This window comes from Trichomycterus rosablanca, chromosome 17, assembly GCF_030014385.1.
Source record: "Trichomycterus rosablanca isolate fTriRos1 chromosome 17, fTriRos1.hap1, whole genome shotgun sequence".
Taxonomy (NCBI): domain Eukaryota; kingdom Metazoa; phylum Chordata; class Actinopteri; order Siluriformes; family Trichomycteridae; genus Trichomycterus; species Trichomycterus rosablanca.
Window position 1 is genome coordinate 17,207,753 of NC_086004.1, and position 26,890 is coordinate 17,234,642.

Below are 26,890 nucleotides of genomic sequence, written 5' to 3' on the forward strand. Positions count from 1 at the left end.
ACCAGAGAGCTAAACAGGTAAGAATAGCATTAACGCTGTGGGTTTATTAAACTGAAGTTAGGAGAATAACCCTTAAATTTAATAAACACTTAAAGGTCGAAGTCAAACAACTGGTTTGTTTTAACACTGACTGTAGGTATTTCCTAACGCCAGTGTATTCAGGGAATCTGACACGTTCGGCTGTAAGCAGTATTTAGTAGCATGATTTACAAACCGTACATGATGCTTAAAATCAATTTTTAAAACATTTTAATGTATTTTTGTGGGGGATTTATTGCTGCTACAGAAAAACAGGATGTGGTATCTGGAGGTGTTTTTGAAAGGCTGTGTTCACCGTTTAATTTCTTAAGTAGGGTCTGTTTTGTCAGTCCAGAAATTAGTTAATAAATAAATATAAATATGAAATTTCAAATTGTCAACTTGAAATGTAAAAACAACTAACGTTCTGCCGACAAAAAAGAAATTTTATGGGCGGTGAATTACACATTCTCAAGCATGGACGTAGTAAATTGTACTTTTTACACTGAATTATACTTATTTTGTCACCCGTAATCTGTATTTTATTATGTGAGAAAGTAGATTGTACGTTAAGCTCATGTAACGAAAATATTACACTGTTATACTTTAAATGACTTTTTATGTTCCTACCTTTGTTAAAGGTTCGGACCAAAGGTACAAAATAAACCTAAAAGTAACACAACACCGAGAAAAGGGTGCATTTCAGTAAGAGACGTCCTGCATAATCAGTACAGCTGATTTTTTTTGGTCTGTGTTTCTTCCTTGCGTTACTCAACACTTTGTATCCATGAGTGGTAAAGCTTTTTATTTCATGTTAAGTGTAAAATTTGACTAATTTCTCATTCAGAAAAAGTTTCTGTAGCACTCGTTCTTTATATTTGTAAAACTGCAGCTATATTTGTGCCTCGGGCGCGTTTGTAACAAAGGAGGTTGCCTCTTGTTTGACTGACTTTACGGGTTGCCAGATTGTTAGCAAAGCAACACATCATTTTTATTGCATAGCTCCATGGTTGCCAGCCAGGTTTGGACCCCCAAGTATCACAGCTTGTGTTTTAGCTAAATATTTAGCTGTTTTGAATAGAGAAAAGGAACTGAAGTGAAAAGGAAAAAAAGCTATAAGACGAACCCAAGAGAAAAGGAAAAGTGGCTTTAATTTGCAATAGATCATTTTAATTTACATTTGCAGCATTTAGCAGACAAATGTTACTTACAATTATTACTGATTACAATTTAAGCAATTGAGGGTAAAGGGCTTTCCTCAGGGGCTCAACAGTTGCAACATAGCAGTGTTGGGGTTTAAGCAGGCAACCTTCTAGTTATTGATGGGTGGCTCAGTGGGTAGCACTTTTGCCTCACAACAAGAAGCTCCTGGGTTTGATCCTGGGTCCTTTCTGTGTGGAGTTTGCATGTTCTCCCCGTGTCTGCGTAGGTTCCCTCTGGGAGCTCCGTTTTCCTCCCACAGTCCAAAGACATGCAAGTGAGGTGAATTGGAGATACAAAATTGTCCATGACTGTCTTTGATGTTAAACTTGTGAACTGATGATTATTGCGTAACAAGTAACTACTGTTTTTGTCATGAATGTAACCAAGGTGTGTAAAACTTGACGTTAAAATCCTAATAAATAAATAAATAATTAAATAACAACTTTAGGTTACCACTGCCCTGCCATTTTACGGGGGTTCTAAGAAAATGTTTGCAACCACTGGTATTGATGTATTCTAATGATCAAACTTTGGTGACGTATTGCTGCCAAGCAGAAAAAACCTTTAGTGTGTTGTTAAACGACATTTTATGTTGTCATAAAACGACATTGTCATTTAAATAAAAAGTTTTTGTTGTTGTTTTAACACGAAATTTGTTGTTTTAACGAGAAACCTGTTGTTTTAATGACAGTGTGTTTTACAATGCAAGCCATAAATCATCACAGCTGTGACAATAATGTGTTCTACAGCAGGTGCTGTAAATCATCACAGCAGTTACTTGACAACACATCACACATTACTTGGCAACGCATACCACTTTTGGTCATTTTTCCCTTTCATCTTTTATTTTAATGTATAGTTGGTGTTCTATATAAACCAGCCGCTTTTTGTTGCATTGAGTTAAGGCAGGCTGGTGAATTATAACTGCTGCATAACAACAACTCATTTGTTGTGGAACTACTTTTTGGTGGAAGGTATTGTCAGTGTTATAGCATATTCAGTATGAAATGTATGGATTCTATTATTTATTTCTTTTTTTAATAAAACAATTGTGGTATAAAAGCAATAGAATAGGTGAGATTCTGATAATCTGTGCTTCTTGCTTCAAACACCTTAACATAATTTTTTTTTTATGCATTTTCTCCCGATTTTAGCGTGTCCAATTTTTTACCCAATTGCGTTATGCATTCTCTCTACTGGTGCTGACCCCTGCCCCTGATTGAGGAGAGCAAACTGACACATGCCCCCTCAGACACATGAGCAGTAGCCAACTGCATCTTTTCACCTGCACGAGGTGAGTTCATATGCGATCAGCCCCGTGCACGGAGAGACACACTCTGATCAGCATTATTCCTCTACTGTGTGCAGACGCAATCAACCAGCCAGCAGAGGTCATAATTGCATCAGTTATGTGGCCAGTTATGTATCAGTTATTCCGCAGCCTCCCTGGTTGAACAACAGCCAAACGTTGTTCATATAGCCGGCCAGCCCAGCCGGATGGCAGAGCTGAGATTCGATACGATGTATTCGAAATCCCAGCTCTGGTGTGCTAGCGTATTTTACCACTGCACCACCTTGATTTTCAAGGTAAAACAACATACTTTTCATGTAAAAATTACGTGTTGTTTCACAAATATACTAAGGGTTTTTTGTGATTCTGCTCGGCAGCAATATGCCACCATATCAATCGCTGTCATATGCGCTCTCACACCACCCATTTACCTGGATTTGGGCGGTTTATCCCACTGTTTGTTGAAGATCCTCTTAAGCTCTGATTGGGCGGTGAGCGTTTACAAGCATTTGTGAAAGAGTCAGTAGTTTTAAAGAGCTCACTAAATTCGAGCATGGTACTGTAATATGATGCCACTATTGCAACTAGTCAGTTTTTGAAATTTCTATCCTTCTAGATATTCCACGATCAACTGTGAGTGGTATTATTGTAAAGTGGTATCATTTAGGAACCACAGCATATTTTAATTTGTCTGCAGATTAAAGAAAACACTGTGTTTAGGACTTTGTACACTGCTGGTTAATCTTTTTTCTACATTAACACTTCAAGTGTATGGAGCATCTGACCCTTTTCTACTTCAAATCTGTGAAATGTTTAGAGTTATTAATAACTAATAACTATGAGGTAAAATAAATGCAGAACGTTTGGGAATGAAGATTGAAGACACTGTTGGATCTTGTTTTGAAAGCACAGCTTTTTGCCATTCTTCAGTTTTCAAAAAGAGACGGGTCTAAACTGTTGACAGGCCCCTCCAGCACCCGCACTCTTTGATCTTGCAGCATGCTGTTAAAGCACTTATAGAATTTAAAATTGTCATGTTAAAATAATCATGGGTGTCCATAAAAAATGTCAACCAAATGTCACTTCAAGTGTTTGGAACATTGTGACCTTTTCTTTACTTCACAAGTCCTACTGACTAAAATGCTTTTAGAATCATTAAGAAAAAATCTTAATATTTACCCTAATTCAATTACTTTTAAACGTTATGCGTTTTGTCTTAAGACTCACGAAAAATTAATTATTTTTATATTATTATTATAACTTGAATATATGGAACATGTTGGAGTACTTTTAATCATGAGAAAGTTTTACTCTTTTCACAGTACATTTGTGATGACAATGTACTTTACTTATCAGTACATTCAGCTGTGTTTGTGTGGGCTGCGTTTCTGTGACTCAGTACCAAATGTTGCGGTGTATATTGTGCTTCATGACAAAAAAAATGTTACATTGTGCACTGTGTAAAGCATGTGTTGCAAATAGGAATTCTGAATAACTGTTGACTAAAACTTTATTTTGACATGATAAGTTCAAATGGCTTATTAATGTGGGTATGGGGGGGCACATTGTGTGCTTTAAATAATCACAGTACTTAAATAAGCGTCCCCATGATTTACTTTGATATTTGTTTTCTTTGAAAATACCATCTTTTCCAGTTTTAGAAGTAACATGTAATTTCAATACAGTAAAAAACAACAATAGTATTATGGTTTAGGAGTATGAACCAACAGCAATCCACTCAGTGACTTACTCCCGCAGCCTAGTGCAAGATTAAAACCACGGGTTCGACCAAGGGTTTCCAGGGTAACGTTAATGTACACGCTTCATGCACTAAGGCTTTATATGGCATGAGTGCAGATGTGTGGAATGTTTTTTTCTGGGAAAACTTTTAGGCTGCTACTGTGCACTCTTGTATAGGAGATTTACACAGATCAGCCATAACATTGTTTCTACACTCACTGTCCATTTTATCAGCTCCACTTACCATATAGAAGCACTTTGAAGTTCTACAATTACTGACTGTAGTCCATCTGTTTCTCTACATAATTTTTTAGCCTGCTTTCACCCTGTTCTTTAATGGTCAGGACCCCCACAGGACCACCAGAGAGCAGGTATTATTTAGGTGGTGGATCATTCTCAGCACTGCAGTGACACTGACATGGTGGTGGTGTGTTAGTGTGTGTTGTGCTGGTATGAGTGGATCAGACACAACAGCGCTGCTGGAGTTTTTAAATACCATGTCCACTCACTGTCCACTCTATCAGACACTCCTACCTAGTTGGTCCACCTTGTAGATGTAAAGTCAGAGACGATCGCTCATCTATTGCTGCTGTTTGAGTTGGTCATCTTCTAGACCTTCATCAGTGGTCACAGGACGCTGTTGGCTGATATATTTTTGGTTGGTGGGCTATTTTCAGTCCAGCAGTGACAGTGAGGTGTTTAAAAACTCCATCAGTATTGCTGTGTCTTATCCACTCATATCAGCACAACACACCAACACACCACCACCATGTCATTGTAACTTCAGTCCTGAGAATCATCCACCCCCTAAATAATACCTGCTCTGTAGTGGTCCTGCAGGGGTCCTGACCATTAAAGAACAGCATGAAAGGTGGCTAACAAAGCATGCAGAGAAACAGATGGACTGCAGTCAGTAATTGTAGAACTACAAAGTTCTTCTATATGGTAAGTGAAGCCGATAAACTGGACAATGTGTGTAAAAACAAGGAGGTGGTTGTAATGTTATGGCTGATCAGTGTATGCTAGTCCCTTAAAGTCAATAGTATGAATGTCACAATGTTTATTTTTTGCCAACAGACTGGCATAAAGTTATGTTTCATTAAGAACACTTAATATAATTAAGCAGCTGGTTAAAGTAGCACAAAGAAATGGCAGCAAGTACTTGTTACTATTTTTTAGTGTGATTTGATTGATTAGAGTTTGTTTGTTTGTTTATTAGGATTTTAACGTCATGTTTTACACTTTGGTTACATTCATGACAGGAACGGTACTTACTCATTACACAAGATTCATCAGTTCACAAGGTTATATCGAACACAGTCATGGACAATTTAGTATCTCCAATTCACCTCACTTGTATGTCTTTGGACTGTGGAAGGAAACCGGAGCACCCGGAGAAAACCCACGTGGACATGGGGAGAACATGCAAACTCCACAAAGAAAGGACCCGGACCGCCCCACCTGGGGATCAAACCCAGGACCTTCTTGCTGTGAGGCGACAGTGCTACCCACTGGTTATTGTTTTAAAACTGCTCATCAATTCCACCTCTACTGGTCACACGGAGTGACTCAAAGTTGTGTCAACTGATGTTTAATCAGCCACACCTGGCAGCTCTGGATTTAAGCTTTGTGTTTAATCATTTGCAAATGCCACTGCAAAAAGCACACAAAGTTGGCTGTTTTAATATGACAGATACACTGAAGTGACAGGAAAACTGGTACACCAGTCTAATACTTGGTAGGTCCCCCACAAAAGTGTAGGGCTGCAGAAATACCATGTGGCATAGACTCCACAAGCTTGTGGAAATTATTCTGTAGGCAATGAACACCATGCTTCCAGCAGAACGGTCCACAATTCTGTTGTATTATGAGGTGTAGGATAGCTGTGTTTCACAGCGCCTTGCATGCCATCCCAGATGTGTTCCATAATGTTAAGATCTGGTGACCTAGATAGAAATGCCATCTCTAGACATGTGTGGTGGTGCGTTGCCAAACCAATCAGAATGAATGCAGGACATGAACGGGTGTAACTCATCAGAAAGGAGGCACACACAGCGTTCACCTGTCAGAGACATTTGTTGATGTACCAGGGGTCTCATGGAACGCCAGCTGAACAAACCTCATACCATTATGGAGCCACCACCAGCCGTTACAGTCCCCTGTTGTACCAGTTTTTCTGGCACTTTAAAGTATATCAAAAATAATTTAAACAGCCATAACATGAATCTCAAAGAGTATTAACTACTGTCTAACTATATTGTACATCCAGTTTAAGATTCACAATACAGGGTGAGTCAAAAGTCACAGGACACTCTTTTATTTCAGAAACGAAAGGGAAAATGACATATCTGAATATCCCAGCAAGTAATGGGTGAGGGGGTCTATCTTTTAGGCTATGTCCGGGAACATGGTCGCCATCTTGAAAGCCGCCATATTGGATCAAGGGCAAGTTTTTCCAGTGGGAAGGTGTTCAAAGAAGACCAGAATTTTCTCAGAAATCGATTGTCACAATCAGATTTGCAATATTTCTTGTGGTTCAAAAGTTATCAACACATAGTTGCAACAGTAACAGGAAACGTTCCCTGTGATGCACAGCTATTTGACGTGTTCAATGTGTTGTCCCTGATGCTGACACAGAGCTGAAGGCGCTGGATCCAATCGTTATGAACCCGCATGAGAATCTCTGGAGAAATGCTGTCACAAGCCTTCACGATGCGGTGCTGAAGGTGGTGTTTGTGGATTTTCTCAGCATACACAATTTGTTTGAGAAGACCCCAGAGATAAAAGTCGAGTGGTGTGAGGTCGGGTGTTCTGGGCGGCCATTCCACAATACCACGAAGGCCAATCCAATGACCAGGGAATTGAATATCCAGCCACTGACGAACACCTGCTCCGTAGTGTGGTGGAGCCCCATCCTGTTGGAAATAACAAGGGAAACTGCCATCTTTGGTCAGAATGGATGGGAACACTGTTTCCTGTAGCATTGTCAGGTAGCGCTGAGCATTTAGGGTCTGGTCGATGAAAATGGGTCCGATTACACGGGTGCCCCATATTCCACACCACACCATAACCTTCACATCACCTATTACTTTGGTGTCTGCCGTCCAGTGAGGGTTTTCGTCACTCCAGTACCTCACGTTGTGGTGGTTGACCTCACCACTGACATAAAAATTGGCCTCGTCACTGAACAGAATGCCCTGTGTGAATGCGGGATCCCCTTGATGTTGACAAGGGATGACTGGCTGACACCACATTCTGTTGCGTCACGTGATGTCGCGTGCTGCGTCATGGACGTTTTGCAAAGGCTGTCAAATCCATTGTTGAGGTTTCTTCCTCGGTGGCTTGTTGCCCACAGTCCCGGTTTCTCGGTATTTGGCTATGAGGGATGCAACAGTGCTGTGTGAAATTGATGGTCTTTATGGGTGTCCTCAATTCTGGGTGTCCTCAATTCAATTAAATTCTCTCTTCTTTTGTCAATTCCATCTTCAGTTACCTGTAATGAACAACAAAAGTTTTGAACTTTCTGTGTTGATAACCTTTTAACTAGGGCTGGGCGATATATCGAGATTTTATAAAATATCGATATATTTTCATACGCGATATAAGATAAGACAATATCGCATATATCGATATAGATGTTGCGTTGCGCAGTTAGATCCGACAGTTCGTCTTTCTCTTCTCCCAGTTTGTCTCTGCACATGTTCACCTGCCCCGCCCCTCTCCCTCACTGAACACAACTCGCCCCTCCCCACCGCTTCAGTAATTCCTGCAGGCAGCGATAGCATGGAGACGGATAAAGACATGACGGAAGCTATCGAGGAGGAGCTGCTTACTAAAAAGAAAAATAATGACTCTTTTTGGAATTATTTGGAGATGGTTCGAATTCAAAGTGTCAGATGAGCAGCAGAATAATGTATTCTGTAGAGAAAACCGAAAACAAGTCCAGAAAAAAGGTTCCAGCTCCGTGTACCTTCATTCGTTTTTCACTTCAAATCCCAAAGTTAAAAAACAAGAAAACGAGTCGTTATTCGTTTTAAAAACCAATACAAGCACATGCACACGCTGATATGCACGTATTTACTTCACATTAAGTGTTGAGAAAGTAATAATAACGTAGCGGTGCTTCTCCTGTTGTTCTAACATGTGTTTGTATATGTGATGTGCATATACTTGCTCTATCTGTAAATACAAACATTATGGGAGTGATTTCTGTACCGGATGTTGTACGTGGTCGTGTTAGTTTATACTGGACGATCGCCCGACGTCCGACACGTCATTTATTTATTTATCTTCTATTATATTATTACTTGTTGTCGGCCAATAAACAACCAAACATTATTAAATTGCATGAACTAACTCTGCAGTAAACAAGGAGCAAACAGCAATTAAACAACAAATAAAGCTGTTAAAAAATAATCAAGTACATGAAGCAGAACGCTGATTAAAATGCATTAAATGTTGTAATAGTTACACAGTAACATTAACGATTAGTTATACCTGTATTACAGAACTGAGTTCTATACAGTAAAAGAAAATATTAATGTAAATGTTAATGTTGTGGCGACATATACATAAAATAATGTATAAAGTCCAAACATGTGGGGGTGGGGTGGAGGGTTAACGAGGGGTTTACTTTAACGGGGCTTTACTTTTAATGTCACACAAGCTCAGCCGGAAACCGTGTCATTCCAACATCTTCCCTACACACTCGCTCCCTGCGCCCTATAGTACACTTAACATTCTTAAAGGGCCAGAAAATATATTTGTAATTCACATTAGACAACAGGAGATGCCTTAGAAAACAACTTTTTTTTTTTTTTTTTTAGAATAGCTGTTTTTTTTTTGTTTTTTTTTTTAAGGAAAAGTAATTCTTGTGTGAAGCTTCCCCAGTATGAATATTAATAAAAGTACCTGTAAAAAAATTGGAACATGTAGCTTTGTCTCAGAAGTGTATTTTTGTTATCACCTTATGGGATAAAAAAATATCGAGATATATATCGTATATCGCCATTCAGAAAAAAATATCGAGATATAATTTTTGATCCAGCCCTACTTTTAACCACAAGAGATATTGCAAATCTGGTCTTCTTTGATATGCTACATGACCACCTTCCCATTGGAAAAACTCGCCCTTGATCCAATATGGCGGCTTTCAAGATGGCGGCCATGTTCTGGACATAGCCTAAAAGATAGGCCCCCTCACCCATTACTTGCTGGGGTATTCAGATACGTCATTTTCCCTTTCGTTTCTGAAATAAACGACTTTTGACTCACCCTGTACATATTCCAGGATTTTTTGGATGACAGTAACACTGTTACATAGGGATGTAACGATACACTCTACCCATGATACGATACGATTCACGATACTGAGTTTACAGTACGATTTTTCCCAATTTTTTAAACAAAATGAAATTAAAGACAAATTATGACAAAGGTTCCTTTTATCATTTTTCTTTAAAAAAAAAAAATAGAATACTGTATGTGTGCTTAGCTTTTATTTATCTAAATATAAAACAAAATCAAAACAATGCTGCATGTTTCCCCTGCACATTTCACATTTTGTGTAAAAAACAAATGAAATTTTAATTTTTTTTTTTTAAATTTTATAAATAAATAATACAAACAAAGAAAGTAACCTCAAATAAATAAACTAAGGTTTTACCTGTGCTCCTTCCAAGCTTGGTAAAGTGCTGTAAAGTGCTGGCATTACAGTATGGCTAAAGTGCAGGTGTGATGGAATGCAGTATTTAGGCTCCAGTGTGTTTTCAGCTACTGAAAATGGCTTCATATCTTTTGCGATGAAAATACCAATGCACCTCATGTAAACGCGCTTGTCAGCGTGGTTTGCCCTTTTATGAATGTTTTTCGCTCACGCAGGGTGACCGGAGCTTCTCACTGTGGTGCCGGTTTATATGTTTATCATGTTCGTTGTGCTATTTGTGTAGTTCAGTACCCTGTTTTTGTTTTGTCCATTATCTTTTTTTTCATTTTCAAAATACTGCGACACTTTTGATTTGAAAGAGGAGGGGGCATCCTCAAGTTTCACATCTTCACCTGCGGTCGCCTTTTTTCTAGAACTGTGTAGTGAAGTCAGGCATAAATCACCACCTTTGAATTTTCACTCATTTTGAATAAGCTCGATTTGGCAACCAGGCGAGGTGGCTAGCGCAAATGCCCTTTTCTGTTTAAAGTGAATATCGATTCATTTTACTTAAATTACCGATTTAAATCGTGGCAAAAATGAATCGATTTTTAACTGTATATTGGTGCATCGTTACATCCCTACTAATACATGTAACCTTTTCTTGCTGTCAGTCTGAGCAGTGCCGTTTCTTCATTCTTTACATTCATTATGCAGAACACTTGACGCATGCATATTATATTTAATCTTTCATATAGCACCAACTTCACACCCATCCTAGAAGATATACTCATAGTTCTAGGCTATGACAGTTCCTTGAAAACGTATTTGTAAGCACTGAAGACAGGCACTTGTAAATTTCACACTTGAGTTTCTCTTATTTTACAGCTGTGCAGGGGTATAATGATTTGAAATGCATTTTGTGACACACCAACACTTAATACTAGGAGAAGAGAAGACTTGAGGAACATCAAACACCAATCACCATAAAAAATATTCTGGAAAAATACCCAGTACAACAGAGAAAGACAAAGACTACAAATGCCCAATACATTAAAAGAAATTCTCACCAAGATAATACAGAATCATTCCTTAAATTCCTCAATAATATAAGACTGAAAACATATACAGGTCCTTCTCAAAAAATTAGCATATTGTGATAAAGTTCATTATTTTCCATAATGTAATGATAAAAATTAAACTTTCATATATTTTAGATTCATTGCACACCAACTGAAATATTTCAGGTCTTTTATTGTTTTAATACTGATGATTTTGGCATACAGCTCATGAAAACCCAAAATTCCTATCTCAAAAAATTAGCATATCATGAAAAGGTTCTCTAAACGAGCTATTAACCTAATCATCTGAATCAACGAATTAACTCTAAACACCTGCAAAAGATTCCTGAGGCTTTTAAAAACTCCCAGCCTGGTTCATTACTCAAAACTGCAATCATGGGTAAGACTGCCGACCTGACTGCTGTCCAGAAGGCCATCATTGACACCCTCAAGCAAGAGGGTAAGACACAGAAAGAAATTTCTGAACGAATAGGCTGTTCCCAGAGTGCTGTATCAAGGCACCTCAGTGGGAAGTCTGTGGGAAGGGAAAAGTGTGGCAGAAAACGCTGCACAACGAGAAGAGGTGACCGGACCCTGAGGAAGATTGTGGAGAAGGGCCGATTCCAGACCTTGGGGGACCTGCGGAAGCAGTGGACTGAGTCTGGAGTAGAAACATCCAGAGCCACCGTGCACAGGCGTGTGCAGGAAATGGGCTACAGGTGCCGCATTCCCCAGGTCAAGCCACTTTTGAACCAGAAACAGCGGCAGAAGCGCCTGACCTGGGCTACAGAGAAGCAGCACTGGACTGTTGCTCAGTGGTCCAAAGTACTGTTTTCGGAAATCAAGGTGCCAGAGTCTGGAGGAAGACTGGGGAGAAGGAAATGCCAAAATGCCTGAAGTCCAGTGTCAAGTACCCACAGTCAGTGATGGTCTGGGGTGCCATGTCAGCTGCTGGTGTTGGTCCACTGTGTTTTATCAAGGGCAGGGTCAATGCAGCTAGCTATCAGGAGATTTTGGAGCACTTCATGCTTCCATCTGCTGAAAAGCTTTATGGAGATGAAGATTTCATTTTTCAGCACGACCTGGCACCTGCTCATAGTGCCAAAACCACTGGTGAATGGTTTACTGACCATGGTATTACTGTGCTCAATTGGCCTGCCAACTCTCCTGACCTGAACCCCATAGAGAATCTGTGGGATATTGTGAAGAGAAAGTTGAGAGACACAAGACCCAACACTCTGGATGAGCTTAAGGCCGCTATCGAAGCATCCTGGGCCTCCATAACACCTCAGCAGTGCCACAGGCTGATTGCCTCCATGCCACGCCGCATTGAAGCAGTCATTTCTGCAAAAGGATTCCCGACCAAGTATTAAGTGCATAACTGAACATAATTATTTGAAGGTTGACTTTTTTTGTATTAAAAACACTTTTCTTTTATTGGTCGGATGAAATATGCTAATTTTTTGAGATTTTTTGGAATTTTGGGTTTTCATGAGCTGTATGCCAAAATCATCAGTATTAAAACAATAAAAGACCTGAAATATTTCAGTTGGTGTGCAATGAATCTAAAATATATGAAAGTTTAATTTTTATCATTACATTATGGAAAATAATTAACTTTATCACAATATGCTAATTTTTTGAGAAGGACCTGTATAATACAACACCAACTAAATTAGCATTAAACACTGATAACATGGTGTTATAACAAACAAACAAATACATTTTGTGGATGCCTGTGCCATTACATCCAAAATCATGAATGCACTTTATGGTCAAAAGTATGTGGACCCCACTTCTAATCAGTGAGTTAAGCTTTACCAGTAAATGAAATTAAACAAAACCTTACTCTTTTAACTTTGTAGCAGCAGTTTAGGGCCCTTTTTGCTCCAACGTTGTGCCCCTGTGCAGAAAGCGATGTCCATTTGACCGCTTTGGTGTGAAGGAACTCACAGTGACCTATACAGATCCCTGACCTTGACGTCACTGAATTAGAACATTGCAAGCCAGGCCATCTTGGCCAAATCAGTGCCTGTCCTCACACATGCTCAGTCGATTGGACACATCTTACTAATTTAAATCTTTCAATTAAAGTCTTACCAAAATTATGAAGCTGTTATACCCATGGCTACTCCATATTTATGACAATGGTTTTGGAATGGAATGTCTAACAAGCTGAGTGTACTTAGTCTTCTCATTGATGCTTTAACAGCTTCAAGGGTATTTACTATTCAAAGTACTGTACAGTTTTAGGTGGCTTGATCATGCAGATGATTCAAATTATGTGTTTTGTTGCATAGTCTAGTTTCTTAGTAATGCATGTCATGACAAAAGCATAATACCAATATTCCAATTTTTCGTATTCCTATAAATTTACAGAGAGAAGCGGGTGCTCTCCATGCACCTCCAACAGGCAGAATGGAGAACAGCACTGATGGCTCTAGATTAAACGGGCAGACCGAAAATGGCAGAGAGGGCTCTCGACCCCAACAGACAATGCAGCTAAAGAAGGAGATCTCACTGCTGAATGGCATCAGCCTTATCGTGGGTAACATGATCGGCTCTGGCATTTTTGTTTCTCCTAAAGGCGTGCTGATCTACAGCGCCTCATACGGACTGTCCTTGGTCATCTGGGCCATTGGTGGCATCTTCTCAGTGGTCGGTGCTCTCTGCTATGCTGAACTGGGTACCACCATTACCAAGTCAGGGGCCAGTTATGCATATATCCTGGAGTCATTTGGTGGCTTTCTTGCATTTATTCGGCTTTGGACGTCACTCCTCATCATCGAGCCCACCAGCCAGGCTGTCATCGCCATCACTTTTGCCAACTACCTGGTGCAGCCTCTCTTTCCCACGTGTGAACCGCCATACTCAGCATCTAGACTCATCGCTGCTGCCTGCATCTGTAAGTGCTTTATTTTCTGAGGTGTTGCATAATGTCATATATACCGACTAGGCATAACATTATGAGCACTGACAGGTGAAGTGAATAACACTGATTATGTCTTCATCACAGCACCTGTTACTAGGTGGGATATATTAGGCAGCAAGTGAACATTTTATCCTCAAATTTGATGTTAGAAGCAGGAAAAATGGGCAAGCGTAAGAATGTGAGTGAGTTTGACAAGGGCCAAATTGTGATGGCTAGACGACTTGGTCAGAGCATCTACAAAACTGCAGCTCTTGTGGGGTGTTCCCGGTCTGCAGTGGTCAGTATCTATTAAAAGTGGCCCAAGGAAGGAACGGTGGTAAACCAGTGACAGGGTCATGGATGGCCAAGGCTCATTGATGCACGTGGGGAGCAAAGGCTGGCCCGTGTGGTCCGATCCAACAGACGAGTTACTGTAGCTCAAATTGCTGAATAGGTTAATGCTGGTTCTGATAAAATTGTGTCAGAATACACAGTGCATCACAGTTTGTTGTGTATGGGGCAGCAAAAGGGGGACCAACACAATATTAGGAAGGTGATCATAATGTTATGCCTGATCGGTGTAGATGCACTATATGACAAAAACTATGTGGACTCATGTTCTGTTTAGGGTCTCTTAGACCTCGCAGCATATCTTCACAGCTCACAAAATATCTTTCAACTTTTAAGTCTAATTTTATAGAAGCGGCAAATAAACAATATTTTTATTAATATTGTGTTTTAAACGCCCCATAATTTAACTTATAATTTATAAATTCAAGACCCCAGCTTGAATACATGATGCAATAGATTTTCATATGTTTTTAGTTTCTGTCTGGTATTGAGGGTGCAGCTGATTTTCTTACACACACACACCACACACACACACACACACACCACACACACACACACACACACACACGCACACACACAGCTTTACAACATCTCTCTCTTTCTTTAATTTGGTTAATTTTAAATTTAAACTCTTCAAAAACAAGACAGAAGAATCAATGTTAACAGAACACAAGGGTTAAAAAATAACCTGGATTCTAATCACATGCATGTCATTAAGCAGGTAATTTTTTATGACCTGTTTATCTGGTTTTAAGCTGCTCTGCTTGTACCTGTCAGCTGTGGTCACCTGCTTATACTATATAATCGTCAAGGTATACTATATACATTGTCTCCAAGTTTCAGCTGCTGTCAAAGCGTTTTTTTATCTTGATGCAGCCACTAAGGCTTGTTTGACCACATATTTCTTCCTGTAAAAACCTTGTAAACACTTAATAAATACTTACTTTGTATTGCATTAGTTATTTGGTTAAATTACATTGTTACATTGTTATTTTTAAAGTCATACACATGGAGTCGTATATTTGGATAGTTACATAATTATCTGTCTGTTTCAGGTCTGCTGACATTTATTAATGCTGCATATGTAAAGTGGGGCACCAGGGTACAAGATGTTTTCACCTACGCCAAAGTGCTGGCCCTTATTGTTATCATTATTACAGGCATTGTGAAACTGTTCCAGGGTAAGACGCTTTGTAGTTCTTAGCATTGCACAATTGCTACACTAGTTGCATTCCTAATTACATTCTTTTATAACCATTTGTAATAAGTGGTTTAATAAAACAGTTCTGTGTTTCTCTCAAAGGTAGTACAGAAAACTTTGAGGGGTCATTTCAGGGATCATCTCAGGACCCAGGAGCCATTGCCTTGGCCCTGTATTCAGCCCTGTTCTCCTATTCAGGTTGGGATACCCTCAACTTTGTTACGGAGGAAATTAAGAACCCAGAAAGGTGTGTAGTAATTTTATTCTTCTTAAGTAAGGTACATCTTTTTTAGCTAGACAAAACAAAACTATGGGTAAATTTATCTTTTTATTCTCAGTATAAGATATACATTTACAGCTGTGGTTAAGTACACCATGTAAAATATATCCTAAATTAAAGTGTTTAGTAAAACTGGTTGGATATAAATATTAACTCATATTTTTGATGCAGAAAAGCACAAAAATAACAAAATAAAAACTTGCCATGACAAAAGGATACAAGATTAAAAACAATGCCAGGACAAGATTAATGGCACCCTTTTGTTCAGTTTGAAAAAGGAAAAAAAAAACTACTAACCTGAGATTAATTAAAATTAGAAATTAGACTCGCCTGTCCCCACCGTATCAGTGCTCACATTACTTTAATTAGCATTTAGGTGGTTACTTTGATGCCTAAAAGGCCAGTTTTGTTTCCAATGGAAAAATCTCCAAATACCTTGGCTTCTCAGCTTTAGACGTTCAAAAATGTTATCAAGCATTTTTAATGAAACAGTCAAGGACCTTCCAGCATGTTGTGGAAAGTGGGAAAGTAGTGCATCCTACCTACAGTGAAACATGGTGGAGGATCCATTATGTTGTGGGGCTGCTTTGCTGCTTTTAGGACTGGAGGCCTTGAACATCTTATGCAAACACTAAAATCAAAGAATTTTAGAGCAAAATGTGCTTGGGTCAGCAGGATAATGACCCAAAGCACACATCTAAAAGTACAACAAAAAAAAGTTAAGAAGGAAAAATGGACGGTCCAGCAGTGAGCCCTGCTCCTAATCCAACATTTAATAAAAATGATATTGGACATGATATTAAAATATTCTGATTATACCAAGTTGGTACGTAGTAATAATATAAAATAGTTATAATATAAAATAATCCAACCAAAGTAAAGTATGCTTTTAAATTCAAAGGTCACATTAATACATGTCAAGAAAAAGACTAGACATTAGTCGTATAGTTGTGGTCAACATTATAAGTATCAGTTATTTTGTCCAACCCCTGTGTATATATATATATACAGGTCCTTCTCAAAAAATTAGCATATTGTGATAAAGTTCATTATTTTCCATAATGTAATGATAAAAATTAAACTTTCATATATTTTAGATTCATTGCACACCAACTGAAATATTTCAGGTCTTTTATTGTTTTAATACTGATGATTTTGGCATACAGCTCATGAAAACCCAAAATTCCTATCTCAAAAAATTAGCATATTTCATCCGACCAATAAAAGAAAAGTGTTTTTAATACAAAAAAAGTCAACCTTCAAATAATTATGTTCAGTTATGCATTCAATACTTGGTCGGGAATCCTTTTGCAGAAATGACTGCTTCAATGCGGCGTGGCATGGAGGCAATCAGCCTGTGGCACTGCTGAGGTGTTATGGAGGCCCAGGATGCTTCGATAGCGGCCTTAAGCTCATCCAGAGTGTTGGGTCTTGTGTCTCTCAACTTTCTCTTCACAATATCCCACAGATTCTCTATGGGGTTCAGGTCAGGAGAGTTGGCAGGCCAATTGAGCACAGTAATACCATGGTCAGTAAACCATTCACCAGTGGTTTTGGCACTGTGAGCAGGTGCCAGGTCGTGCTGAAAAATGAAATCTTCATCTCCATAAAGCTTTTCAGCAGATGGAAGCATGAAGTGCTCCAAAATCTCCTGATAGCTAGCTGCATTGACCCTGCCCTTGATAAAACACAGTGGACCAACACCAGCAGCTGACATGGCACCCCAGACCATCACTGACTGTGGGTACTTGACACTGGACTTCAGGCATTTTGGCATTTCCTTCTCCCCAGTCTTCCTCCAGACTCTGGCACCTTGATTTCCGAATGACATGCAAAATTTGCTTTCATCCGAAAACAGTACTTTGGACCACTGAGCAACAGTCCAGTGCTGCTGTTTCTGGTTCAAAAGTGGCTTGACCTGGGAAATGCGGCACCTGTAGCCCATTTCCTGCACACGCCTGTGCACGGTGGCTCTGGATGTTTCTACTCCAGACTCAGTCCACTGCTTCCGCAGGTCCCCCAAGGTCTGGAATCGGCCCTTCTCCACAATCTTCCTCAGGGTCCGGTCACCTCTTCTCCTTGTGCAGCGTTTTCTGCCACACTTTTTCCTTCCCACAGACTTCCCACTGAGGTGCCTTGATACAGCACTCTGGGAACAGCCTATTCGTTCAGAAATTTCTTTCTGTGTCTTACCCTCTTGCTTGAGGGTGTCAATGATGGCCTTCTGGACAGCAGTCAGGTCGGCAGTCTTACCCATGATTGCAGTTTTGAGTAATGAACCAGGCTGGGAGTTTTTAAAAGCCTCAGGAATCTTTTGCAGGTGTTTAGAGTTAATTCGTTGATTCAGATGATTAGGTTAATAGCTCGTTTAGAGAACCTTTTCATGATATGCTAATTTTTTGAGATAGGAATTTTGGGTTTTCATGAGCTGTATGCCAAAATCATCAGTATTAAAACAATAAAAGACCTGAAATATTTCAGTTGGTGTGCAATGAATCTAAAATATATGAAAGTTTAATTTTTATCATTACATTATGGAAAATAATGAACTTTATCACAATATGCTAATTTTTTGAGAAGGACCTGTATATATGTATGTATGTATATGTGTATATGTATATGTGTGTATATATATATATATATATATATATATATATATACAGTGTATCACAAAAGTGAGTACACCCCTCACATTTCTGCAGATATTTAAGTATATCTTTTCATGGGACAACACTGACAAAATGACACTTTGACACAATGAAAAGTAGTCTGTGTGCAGCTTATATAACAGTGTAAATTTATTCTTCCCTCAAAATAACTCAATATACAGCCATTAATGTCTAAACCACCGGCAACAAAAGTGAGTACACCCCTTAGTGAAAGTTCCTGAAGTGTCAATATTTTGTGTGGCCACCATTATTTCCCAGAACTGCCTTAACTTTCCTGGGCATGGAGTTTACCAGAGCTTCACAGGTTGCCACTGGAATGCTTTTCCACTCCTCCATGACGACATCACGGAGCTGGCGGATATTCGAGACTTTGCGCTCCTCCACCTTCCACTTGAGGATGCCCCAAAGATGTTCTATTGGGTTTAGGTCTGGAGACATGCTTGGCCAGTCCATCACCTTTACCCTCAGCCTCTTCAATAAAGCAGTGGTCGTCTTAGAGGTGTGTTTGGGGTCATTATCATGCTGGAACACTGCCCTGCGACCCAGTTTCCGGAGGGAGGGGATCATGCTCTGCTTCAGTATTTCACAGTACATATTGGAGTTCATGTGTCCCTCAATGAAATGTAACTCCCCAACACCTGCTGCACTCATGCAGCCCCAGACCATGGCACTCCCACCACCATGCTTGACTGTAGGCATGACACACTTATCTTTGTACTCCTCACCTGATTGCCGCCACACATGCTTGAGACCATCTGAACCAAACAAATTAATCTTGGTCTCATCAGATTATAGGACATGGTTCCAGTAATCCATGTCCTTTGTTGACATGTCTTCAGCAAACTGTTTGCGGGCTTTCTTGTGTAGAGACTTCAGAAGAGGCTTCCTTCTGGGGTGACAGCCATGCAGACCAATTTGATGTAGTGTGCGGCGTATGGTCTGAGCACTGACAGGCTGACCCCCCACCTTTTCAATCTCTGCAGCAATGCTGACAGCACTCCTGCGCCTATCTTTCAAAGACAGCAGTTGGATGTGACGCTGAGCACGTGCACTCAGCTTCTTTGGACGACCAACGCGAGGTCTGTTCTGAGTGGACCCTGCTCTTTTAAAACGCTGGATGATCTTGGCCACTGTGCTGCAGCTCAGTTTCAGGGTGTTGGCAATCTTCTTGTAGCCTTGGCCATCTTCATGTAGCGCAACAATTCGTCTTTTAAGATCCTCAGAGAGTTCTTTGCCATGAGGTGCCATGTTGGAACTTTCAGTGACCAGTATGAGAGAGTGTGAGAGCTGTACTACTAAATGGAACACACCTGCTCCCTATGCACACCTGAGACCTAGTAACACTAACAAATCACATGACATTTTGGAGGGAAAATGACAAGCAGTGCTCAATTTGGACATTTAGGGGTGTAGTTTCTTAGGGGTGTACTCACTTTTGTTGCCGGTGGTTTAGACATTAATGGCTGTATATTGAGTTATTTTGAGGGAAGAATAAATTTACACTGTTATATAAGCTGCACACAGACTACTTTTCATTGTGTCAAAGTGTCATTTTGTCAGTGTTGTCCCATGAAAAGATATACTGAAATATCTGCAGAAATGTGAGGGGTGTACTCACTTTTGTGATACACTGTATATATATACATATATATATATATATATATATATACATATATATATATATATATATATATATATATATATATATATATATATATATATATATATATATATATATATACACAGAGGGGTTGGACAAAATAACTGAAACACCTGGTTTTAGACCACAATAATTTATTAGTATGGTGTAGGGCCTCCTTTTGCGGCCAATACAGCGTCAATTCATCTTGGAAATGACATATACAAGTCCTGCACAGTGGTCAGAGGGATTTTAAGCCATTCTTCTTGCAGGATAGTGGCCAGGTCACTACGTGATGCTGGTGGAGGAAAACGTTTCCTGACTCGCTTCTCCAAAACACCCCAAAGTGGCTCAATAATATTTAGATCTGGTGACTGTGCAGGCCATGGGAGATGTTCAACTTCACTTTCATGTTCATCAAACCAATCTTTCACCAGTCTTGCTGTGTGTATTGGTGCATTGTCATCCTGATACACGGCACCGCCATTGGATGCACATGGTCCTCCAGAATGGTTCGGTAGTCCTTGGCAGTGACGCGCCCATCTAGCACAAGTATTGGGCCAAGGGAATGCCATGATATGGCAGCCCAAACCATCACTGATCCACCCCCATGCTTCACTCTGGGCATGCAACAGTCTGGGTGGTACGCTTCTTTGGGGCTTCTCCACACCGTAACTCTCCCGGATGTGGGGAAAACAGTAAAGGTGGACTCATCAGAGAACAATACATGTTTCACATTGTCCACAGCCCAAGATTTGCCCAACTTGCACCATTGAAACCGACGTTTGGCATTGGCACGAGTGACCAAAGGTTTGGCTATAGCAGCCCGGCCGTGTATATTGACCCTGTGGAGCTCCCGACGGACAGTTCTGGTGGAAACAGGAGAGTTGAGGTGCACATTTAATTCTGCCGTGATTTGGGCAGCCGTGGTTTTATGTTTTTTGGATACAATCCGGGTAAGCACCCGAACATCCCTTTCAGACAGCTTCCTCTTGCGTCCACAGTTAATCCTGTTGGATGTGGTTTGTCCTTCTTGGTGGTATGCTGACATTACCCTGGATACCGTGGCTCTTGATACATCACAAAGACTTGCTGTCTTGGTCACAGATGCGCCAGCAAGACGTGCACCAACAATTTGTCCTCTTTTGAACTCTGGTATGTCACCCATAATGTTGTGTGCATTGCAATATTTTGAGCAAAACTGTGCTCTTACCCTGCTAATTGAACCTTCACACTCTGCTCTTACTGGTGCAATGTGCAATTAATGAAGATTGGCCACCAGACTGGTCCAATTTAGCCATGAAACCTCCCACACTAAAATGACAGGTGTTTCAGTTTTATTGTCCAACCCCTGTATATATATATATATATATATATATATATATATATATATATATATATATATATATATATATATATATATATATATATACAGTATATATATATATATATATATACTTATAATGTTGACCACAACTATACGACTAATGTCTAGTCTTTTTCTTGACATGTATTAATGTGACCTTTGAATTCAAAAGCATACTTTACTTTGGTTGGATTATTTTGATTATATTTTTGTGACAGTACATATCACAGTAAAGGTTTTCCATTTAAAACATAATACTATATACTTTTTTTTCCCCAGGAATCTTCCTCTGGCTATAGCCGTGTCTATGCCTATTGTCACCATTATCTACCTCCTGACCAATGTGGCCTACTATGCCGTGCTGGACATGAGCTCGATCCTTGCCAGCAATGCTGTGGCTGTGGTGAGTTTAGACATCCTGTGACTTCTCATATAATCTTGCATATATCTACTCAGAACTAACTGGGTAAATGTACTACATGGTCAAAAGTTTGTAGACACCAGGGGGATTTCTAGACCGCTTGCAAATGCTGTTGGCAGCATTTGATTATTCTTTGTTTGCCTAACATTTGCTATGTTCACCTCAAATTTCATACTTGAATAAAATCAAGTTTCCACTCTTGATTTTGTTGTAGAATGTTTAGATTGGCATTTTTGAATGTGCTTTTTATTTAAGACCAATCTTAACAGATTGTGCTCCTGAACTGCCCACATGGGCAGAAAAGTGCTCTATCCTAGAATCATCAGAGTAGACTCTGGATTTGTTATAGACTTTTTTGATAAATAGGTGCTTTTAATAAAAGTAAATCAGCATTGTTATAAAAAAGCTAAAGAAATTAGCATGACATTATACAGTATGTTAGAAGCTTATTTCCTATATTAGAAGTTAATTCCTGTCTTTTGCTAAATTTCAAATCACCTGCTACCTATTGTACTGTATATAGAACATATTGAAAGTTAAAAGAATAGCACTTGGTATTTATTACATTACTTTTTACACAAGGGAAGCTTTCACGGGAATTTAATCAAACAAGTACAAATGTTAAAGTTTTTAAAAGAAGAGTATAATTATAGGCTCATTTTAAATGCATTACCAAATTAATATAATTTAAAAAACAGTTTTTAATTATGTTTAGTTAACAAATCACAAGTTAGCTTGTCTCACCCCCCCCCCCCCCCACACACACACGTCAGATATTACTGTGAACATCTAATTTGAAACTCATTCAAGTTTTCTTCCAAAATCTAGTGAAAAGCTTTACTAGAAGATTAGCAGCTGTTATGTGTGACCAACTCCCATTTAAGTGTAATTTATTTGCAGTTGTTTAGTCATATAATATGCATATTGGCATATTCACACTTTTTTAGGGAAACTAGAAATTACTGCATTTTAATGAAATTTTTAGGAGACTTGTACTTCACTGCACTGTCAGTGGTTTTATCCTGCTTTTTGTGATTGTTCTAAAAAAATATATGTAACAAGAGAAATGGCCATATTTTGGCTTTTTTTTATAATACTGGTAATTTTTTTGTAGTAAAGCATAACAGTGTTAGATGTACTTATTTTAGCATGTGTCTAAGTAGTTGTGTATGTATGTTTACAGACCTTTGCTGACCACACCTTAGGAGTGATGAGCTGGACAATACCTATAGCTGTGGCTCTGTCATGCTATGGTGGACTCAACTCTTCCATTATTGCTGCATCCAGGTGAGCTTCACATGAGTGCTACGTTTAATGCATGTATGATGTACAGACCTGTCTTTGCTTGACTGTGCACCATGCACAAAGTAAGGTCTATTAAAACATGATTTGTGGGGGTTAGTGTGATTTCATTAAACACCTTTTTGGATTGTTCATTGTGAGCCAGGCCAGTACATGACCTTACAAATACTCTTGAGTGAATAGGCAAAATTCCTACAGACCCACTTCTAAATTGTGTGGAAAGTCTTTTTAGAGAATGATTGTTATTGATGCAAAGGAGGGTCTGAACTGATAACTGATAAACAGAAATCCTCACAGTATGTGAAATTTAGCATAATTTGAAAATGTGATCTTATTGTATCCATTGCATTTTTTTAACCACTGGGTACAATCATATCATAAACACAGTACCTGTAAATAGTGTATAACATAAATACATAGTCATGTATAACATGATGAAGTTTGTTTAGGAATGTAAGCAACTAAATTTTTTTAGGTGTATGCACATGGAATGTCCTTTACGTTTATGTGCATGTCTGTATATACTGAGCCAATAATTTTGTGTTTTGTGAAATGCCCTTTTGTTGCAGGTTGTTCTTTGTGGGGTCTCGGGAAGGGCACCTACCAGATGCCTTATCTATGATCCATGTCGAGAGGTTCACACCAGTCCCTGCTCTCCTCTTTAATGTAAGTAATCCTCAGTCAATGTTGATCGACATCTAGTTTGACCCTCCAGTATTACAGCTCAGCTTTTGGGTGGCTTTGTTGGTGTGTTTAAAGCAAGGGGTATTGTCCTACTATTTCCTTCCAGGTCCATTAATTTCATTCATTAACAGAAACACTTCTTGGGTCTAGTACAGTAGCCAACCACCATAAAGAGCTTTAGTTTCCAAGATCTGGCTGGGCATCTACAAGACACAGCTGCATGAGTGGTTAAAGATTTACTTGGGGCATAATATGACTTTCTGTATGCAATACAGGTCTCTGTGAGAGCCATCAATGAAGGCCATCTTGTTCCAGAATCACCTGAAATTACCGGGCAGAAATACACCCTGGACAGGGTGCCAGTCCAGACACCACACTCACCCATACACTCACACACAGTGGTAGTGGTAATATTAAAAAGCTAATCACCCATCTGCATGTTTTGAAGGGCTAGATAGAAAGACACCTGTGTAACTGGAGGACACACACATGGAGCTTGCCAACAGTAACTAAGATTAGGTTTGAACCAAGGTCTTCAGAACCTCAGTGTTGTGAAGCACCTATTTTAAATGTTGTATCTTTGTGCTGTCCCCGAGACCGATTTAGATGTAATATCATTCAAGCGATAACGTCTGAAATGTAGACGCTCAACTACGGCTCCATCTGGTGATTAATCCATATAGTGATTGATTTCTTTTTGTTTCTTCAGTGTGCAATGGCACTGATCTACTTGTCAGTGAAGGATGTCTTCCAGCTGATCAACTACTACAGCTTCAGCTACTGGTTTTTCGTTGGCCTGTCCATTGCTGGTCAGATCTACTTGCGATGGAAGGAGCCAAACCGGCCACGCCCATTGAAGGTGAGAAACTTAATTTAAAAAAAGTTGGGACAGTGGGTAAGTGTTTTTTACAGGTATTTAAATAAAAACAGCACAAGAAGATATTTTTGTAAATATATGTTAATTCCTGGGGTCGCACGGTGGGTAGCACTGTTGCCTCACAGCAAGAAGATCCTGGGTTTGATGCTCAGGCGGGTCGGTCCGGGTCATTTCTGTGCAGAGTTTGCATGTTCTTCCCGTGTCTACGTGGGTTTCCTCCCACAGTCCAAAAACATGCAGTCAGGTTAATTGGAGTCACTGAATTGCCCTATAGGTGAATGGGTGTGTGTATGTGTGTCTGTCCTGCGATGGACTGGCGCCCCCTCCAGGGTGTTACTGTGTGCCTTGCGCCCATTGAAAAGCTGGGATAGGCTCCAGCAACGTGACCCTAATTGGATAAGCGGTTGAGTGAGTGAGTGTTAATTCCTAATTGGAGGTCATTTTTACGGCGGGTACCCTTTCTGAAGCAACCCTTTCTATCAAACCAGTCTTATACGTGCACCCCCAGTGGTTAGGCTAATGAACATGGTAAACCTAGCCAGCATATTAAAACTTACTTTTTGTGTGTTTCTCTTGTGCAGTTGTCCTTGTTGTACCCCATCATCTTCTGCCTGTGCACTGTATTCCTGGTGGCAGTACCTCTCTACAGTGACACACTTAACTCCCTCATTGGCATTGCCATTGCACTCTCAGGTGTACCTGTATACTTCCTGGGCATTCACCTGCCCGAATCTAAGCGACCTCCTTTCATCACTAAGCTGCTGCGTAAGTATTTGGGCTCTCCAATTAGCTACTACTTTTAACTACACATCTGTAGTTTATCTAAAATCCGTTTAATCGCTCTGCTTTCTCCTGCAGGTTCCATAACTCGTTTTACTCAGTTCACATGTTTCTGTGTTCTCACTGACATGGACCCGGTGGATGGATCTGCACACAAGGAACACTGAAGCTCACAGACATGCACTGTGCTGGACTCCCATATTCCGAACTGAAAACGTGTATTCACAGTGAAGGTGAACGGACTGTGCAACGTGATGCAGGTGACCTACACTGTCCAGCCTTCTCTCAGGAACAAGTGCAATGTGCTCTACGGAGGATAATTTATGTTTTTTACACAAGCTGCTGGGCTTGATTTGTCTTCCGGTAACCAGAGGGGAGAGATGTTTATTTACTTCATCTTGTTGGACTAAGGACTAAGTAATATTTTCAAATACATTGTTATTATTATTTATTGGCAAAATTACTTTTTTAGGCTTTTCATACTTTTATAATATTCACTTTTGCTAAATAAATTTTTATGTAATTAGTTCTGTATGACTTTTGAAACAAAGAAATGACCACAGCCTTAAGTCGTTCATTAAAATAAAGGTTAGACAGTAATGCTGCCAAGTACACGTCAGAAGTTTCTGCTTAAGAGTTTACATTTGTGGTCAGAATCAAACATGCTTGGCAGGTATCTTGTTTGTATTAAAGTATAAAAACGCATCAGGCATCAATAATGTTTGGGATTTATACAAAAAAACGTTACATTCTAACTAGCGATTTAAAAAATTGGTGCCGTTCATAAGCTGTTTTGTCATTTTACCCATTTCTGACAGAACTTAAAAAAGCAAAATATCCTGATCCATAGTCTCTTATGTTAAACCATAATATGAATTTCTACATAACGATGATTGACTATGACTATGTCCATAAGGGTAGCCAAGACCCTGTGACCCTGTTACTGCATTGCACCCAGTAATTCTGGGAAAACCTGACCCACTGTGACCCTGGGCAGAATAAATCAGTATTTTAACATGCAAATAAATTATATACACAGGTGAGTTTTGAGTTTGTTACGTTAATGTCAGCACATCATCACTTTTTCTATGGGGCTGTAAAATGTCTTGAGGCTTTGCAAGTGATTAGGGAACATTAGGAGGTTTTGATAATTGCATGTCATTCTCCTTTTTAAAGTTGTTCAACACTCTCAGATGTATGTTCTGAGCTTTTCATATGCATAATTATTACTCCAATGCCTCAACTGTTTGTTTTTAGGAGGACTGTTCAGAAAGCACTGTTAGGGGATGGGTGTGGAACTACAAGTTGTTTCGAGAAGGAAATTTGTAGAAAATGAATGTAAGCTGAAACACGCACACAATTCAGAGTGGATGCACTTTTGTAAAGTGCTGCTGAGACATTTCATATAATGTATGGAGCAAAAATAAAATGTAAACTTTAAAATTTTAATCA

At 39.5% G+C, this 26,890-nt stretch overlaps 1 protein-coding gene across 1 annotated transcript; it reads left to right on the forward strand.

Moving 5' to 3' along the window:
* On the forward strand, positions 1 to 26,887 carry slc7a6 (solute carrier family 7 member 6). Its single transcript, XM_063012398.1, has 10 exons — positions 1 to 17; positions 13,337 to 13,862; positions 15,275 to 15,400; positions 15,523 to 15,667; positions 21,654 to 21,777; positions 22,979 to 23,082; positions 23,667 to 23,763; positions 24,491 to 24,640; positions 25,240 to 25,423; positions 25,517 to 26,887. The coding sequence occupies exons 2-10, from the start codon at positions 13,376 to 13,378 to the stop codon at positions 25,603 to 25,605; spliced, it is 1,506 nt and encodes a 501-aa protein (XP_062868468.1). The 5' UTR covers positions 1 to 17; positions 13,337 to 13,375; the 3' UTR covers positions 25,606 to 26,887.
* The last annotated feature ends 3 nt before the right edge of the window (positions 26,888 to 26,890 follow it).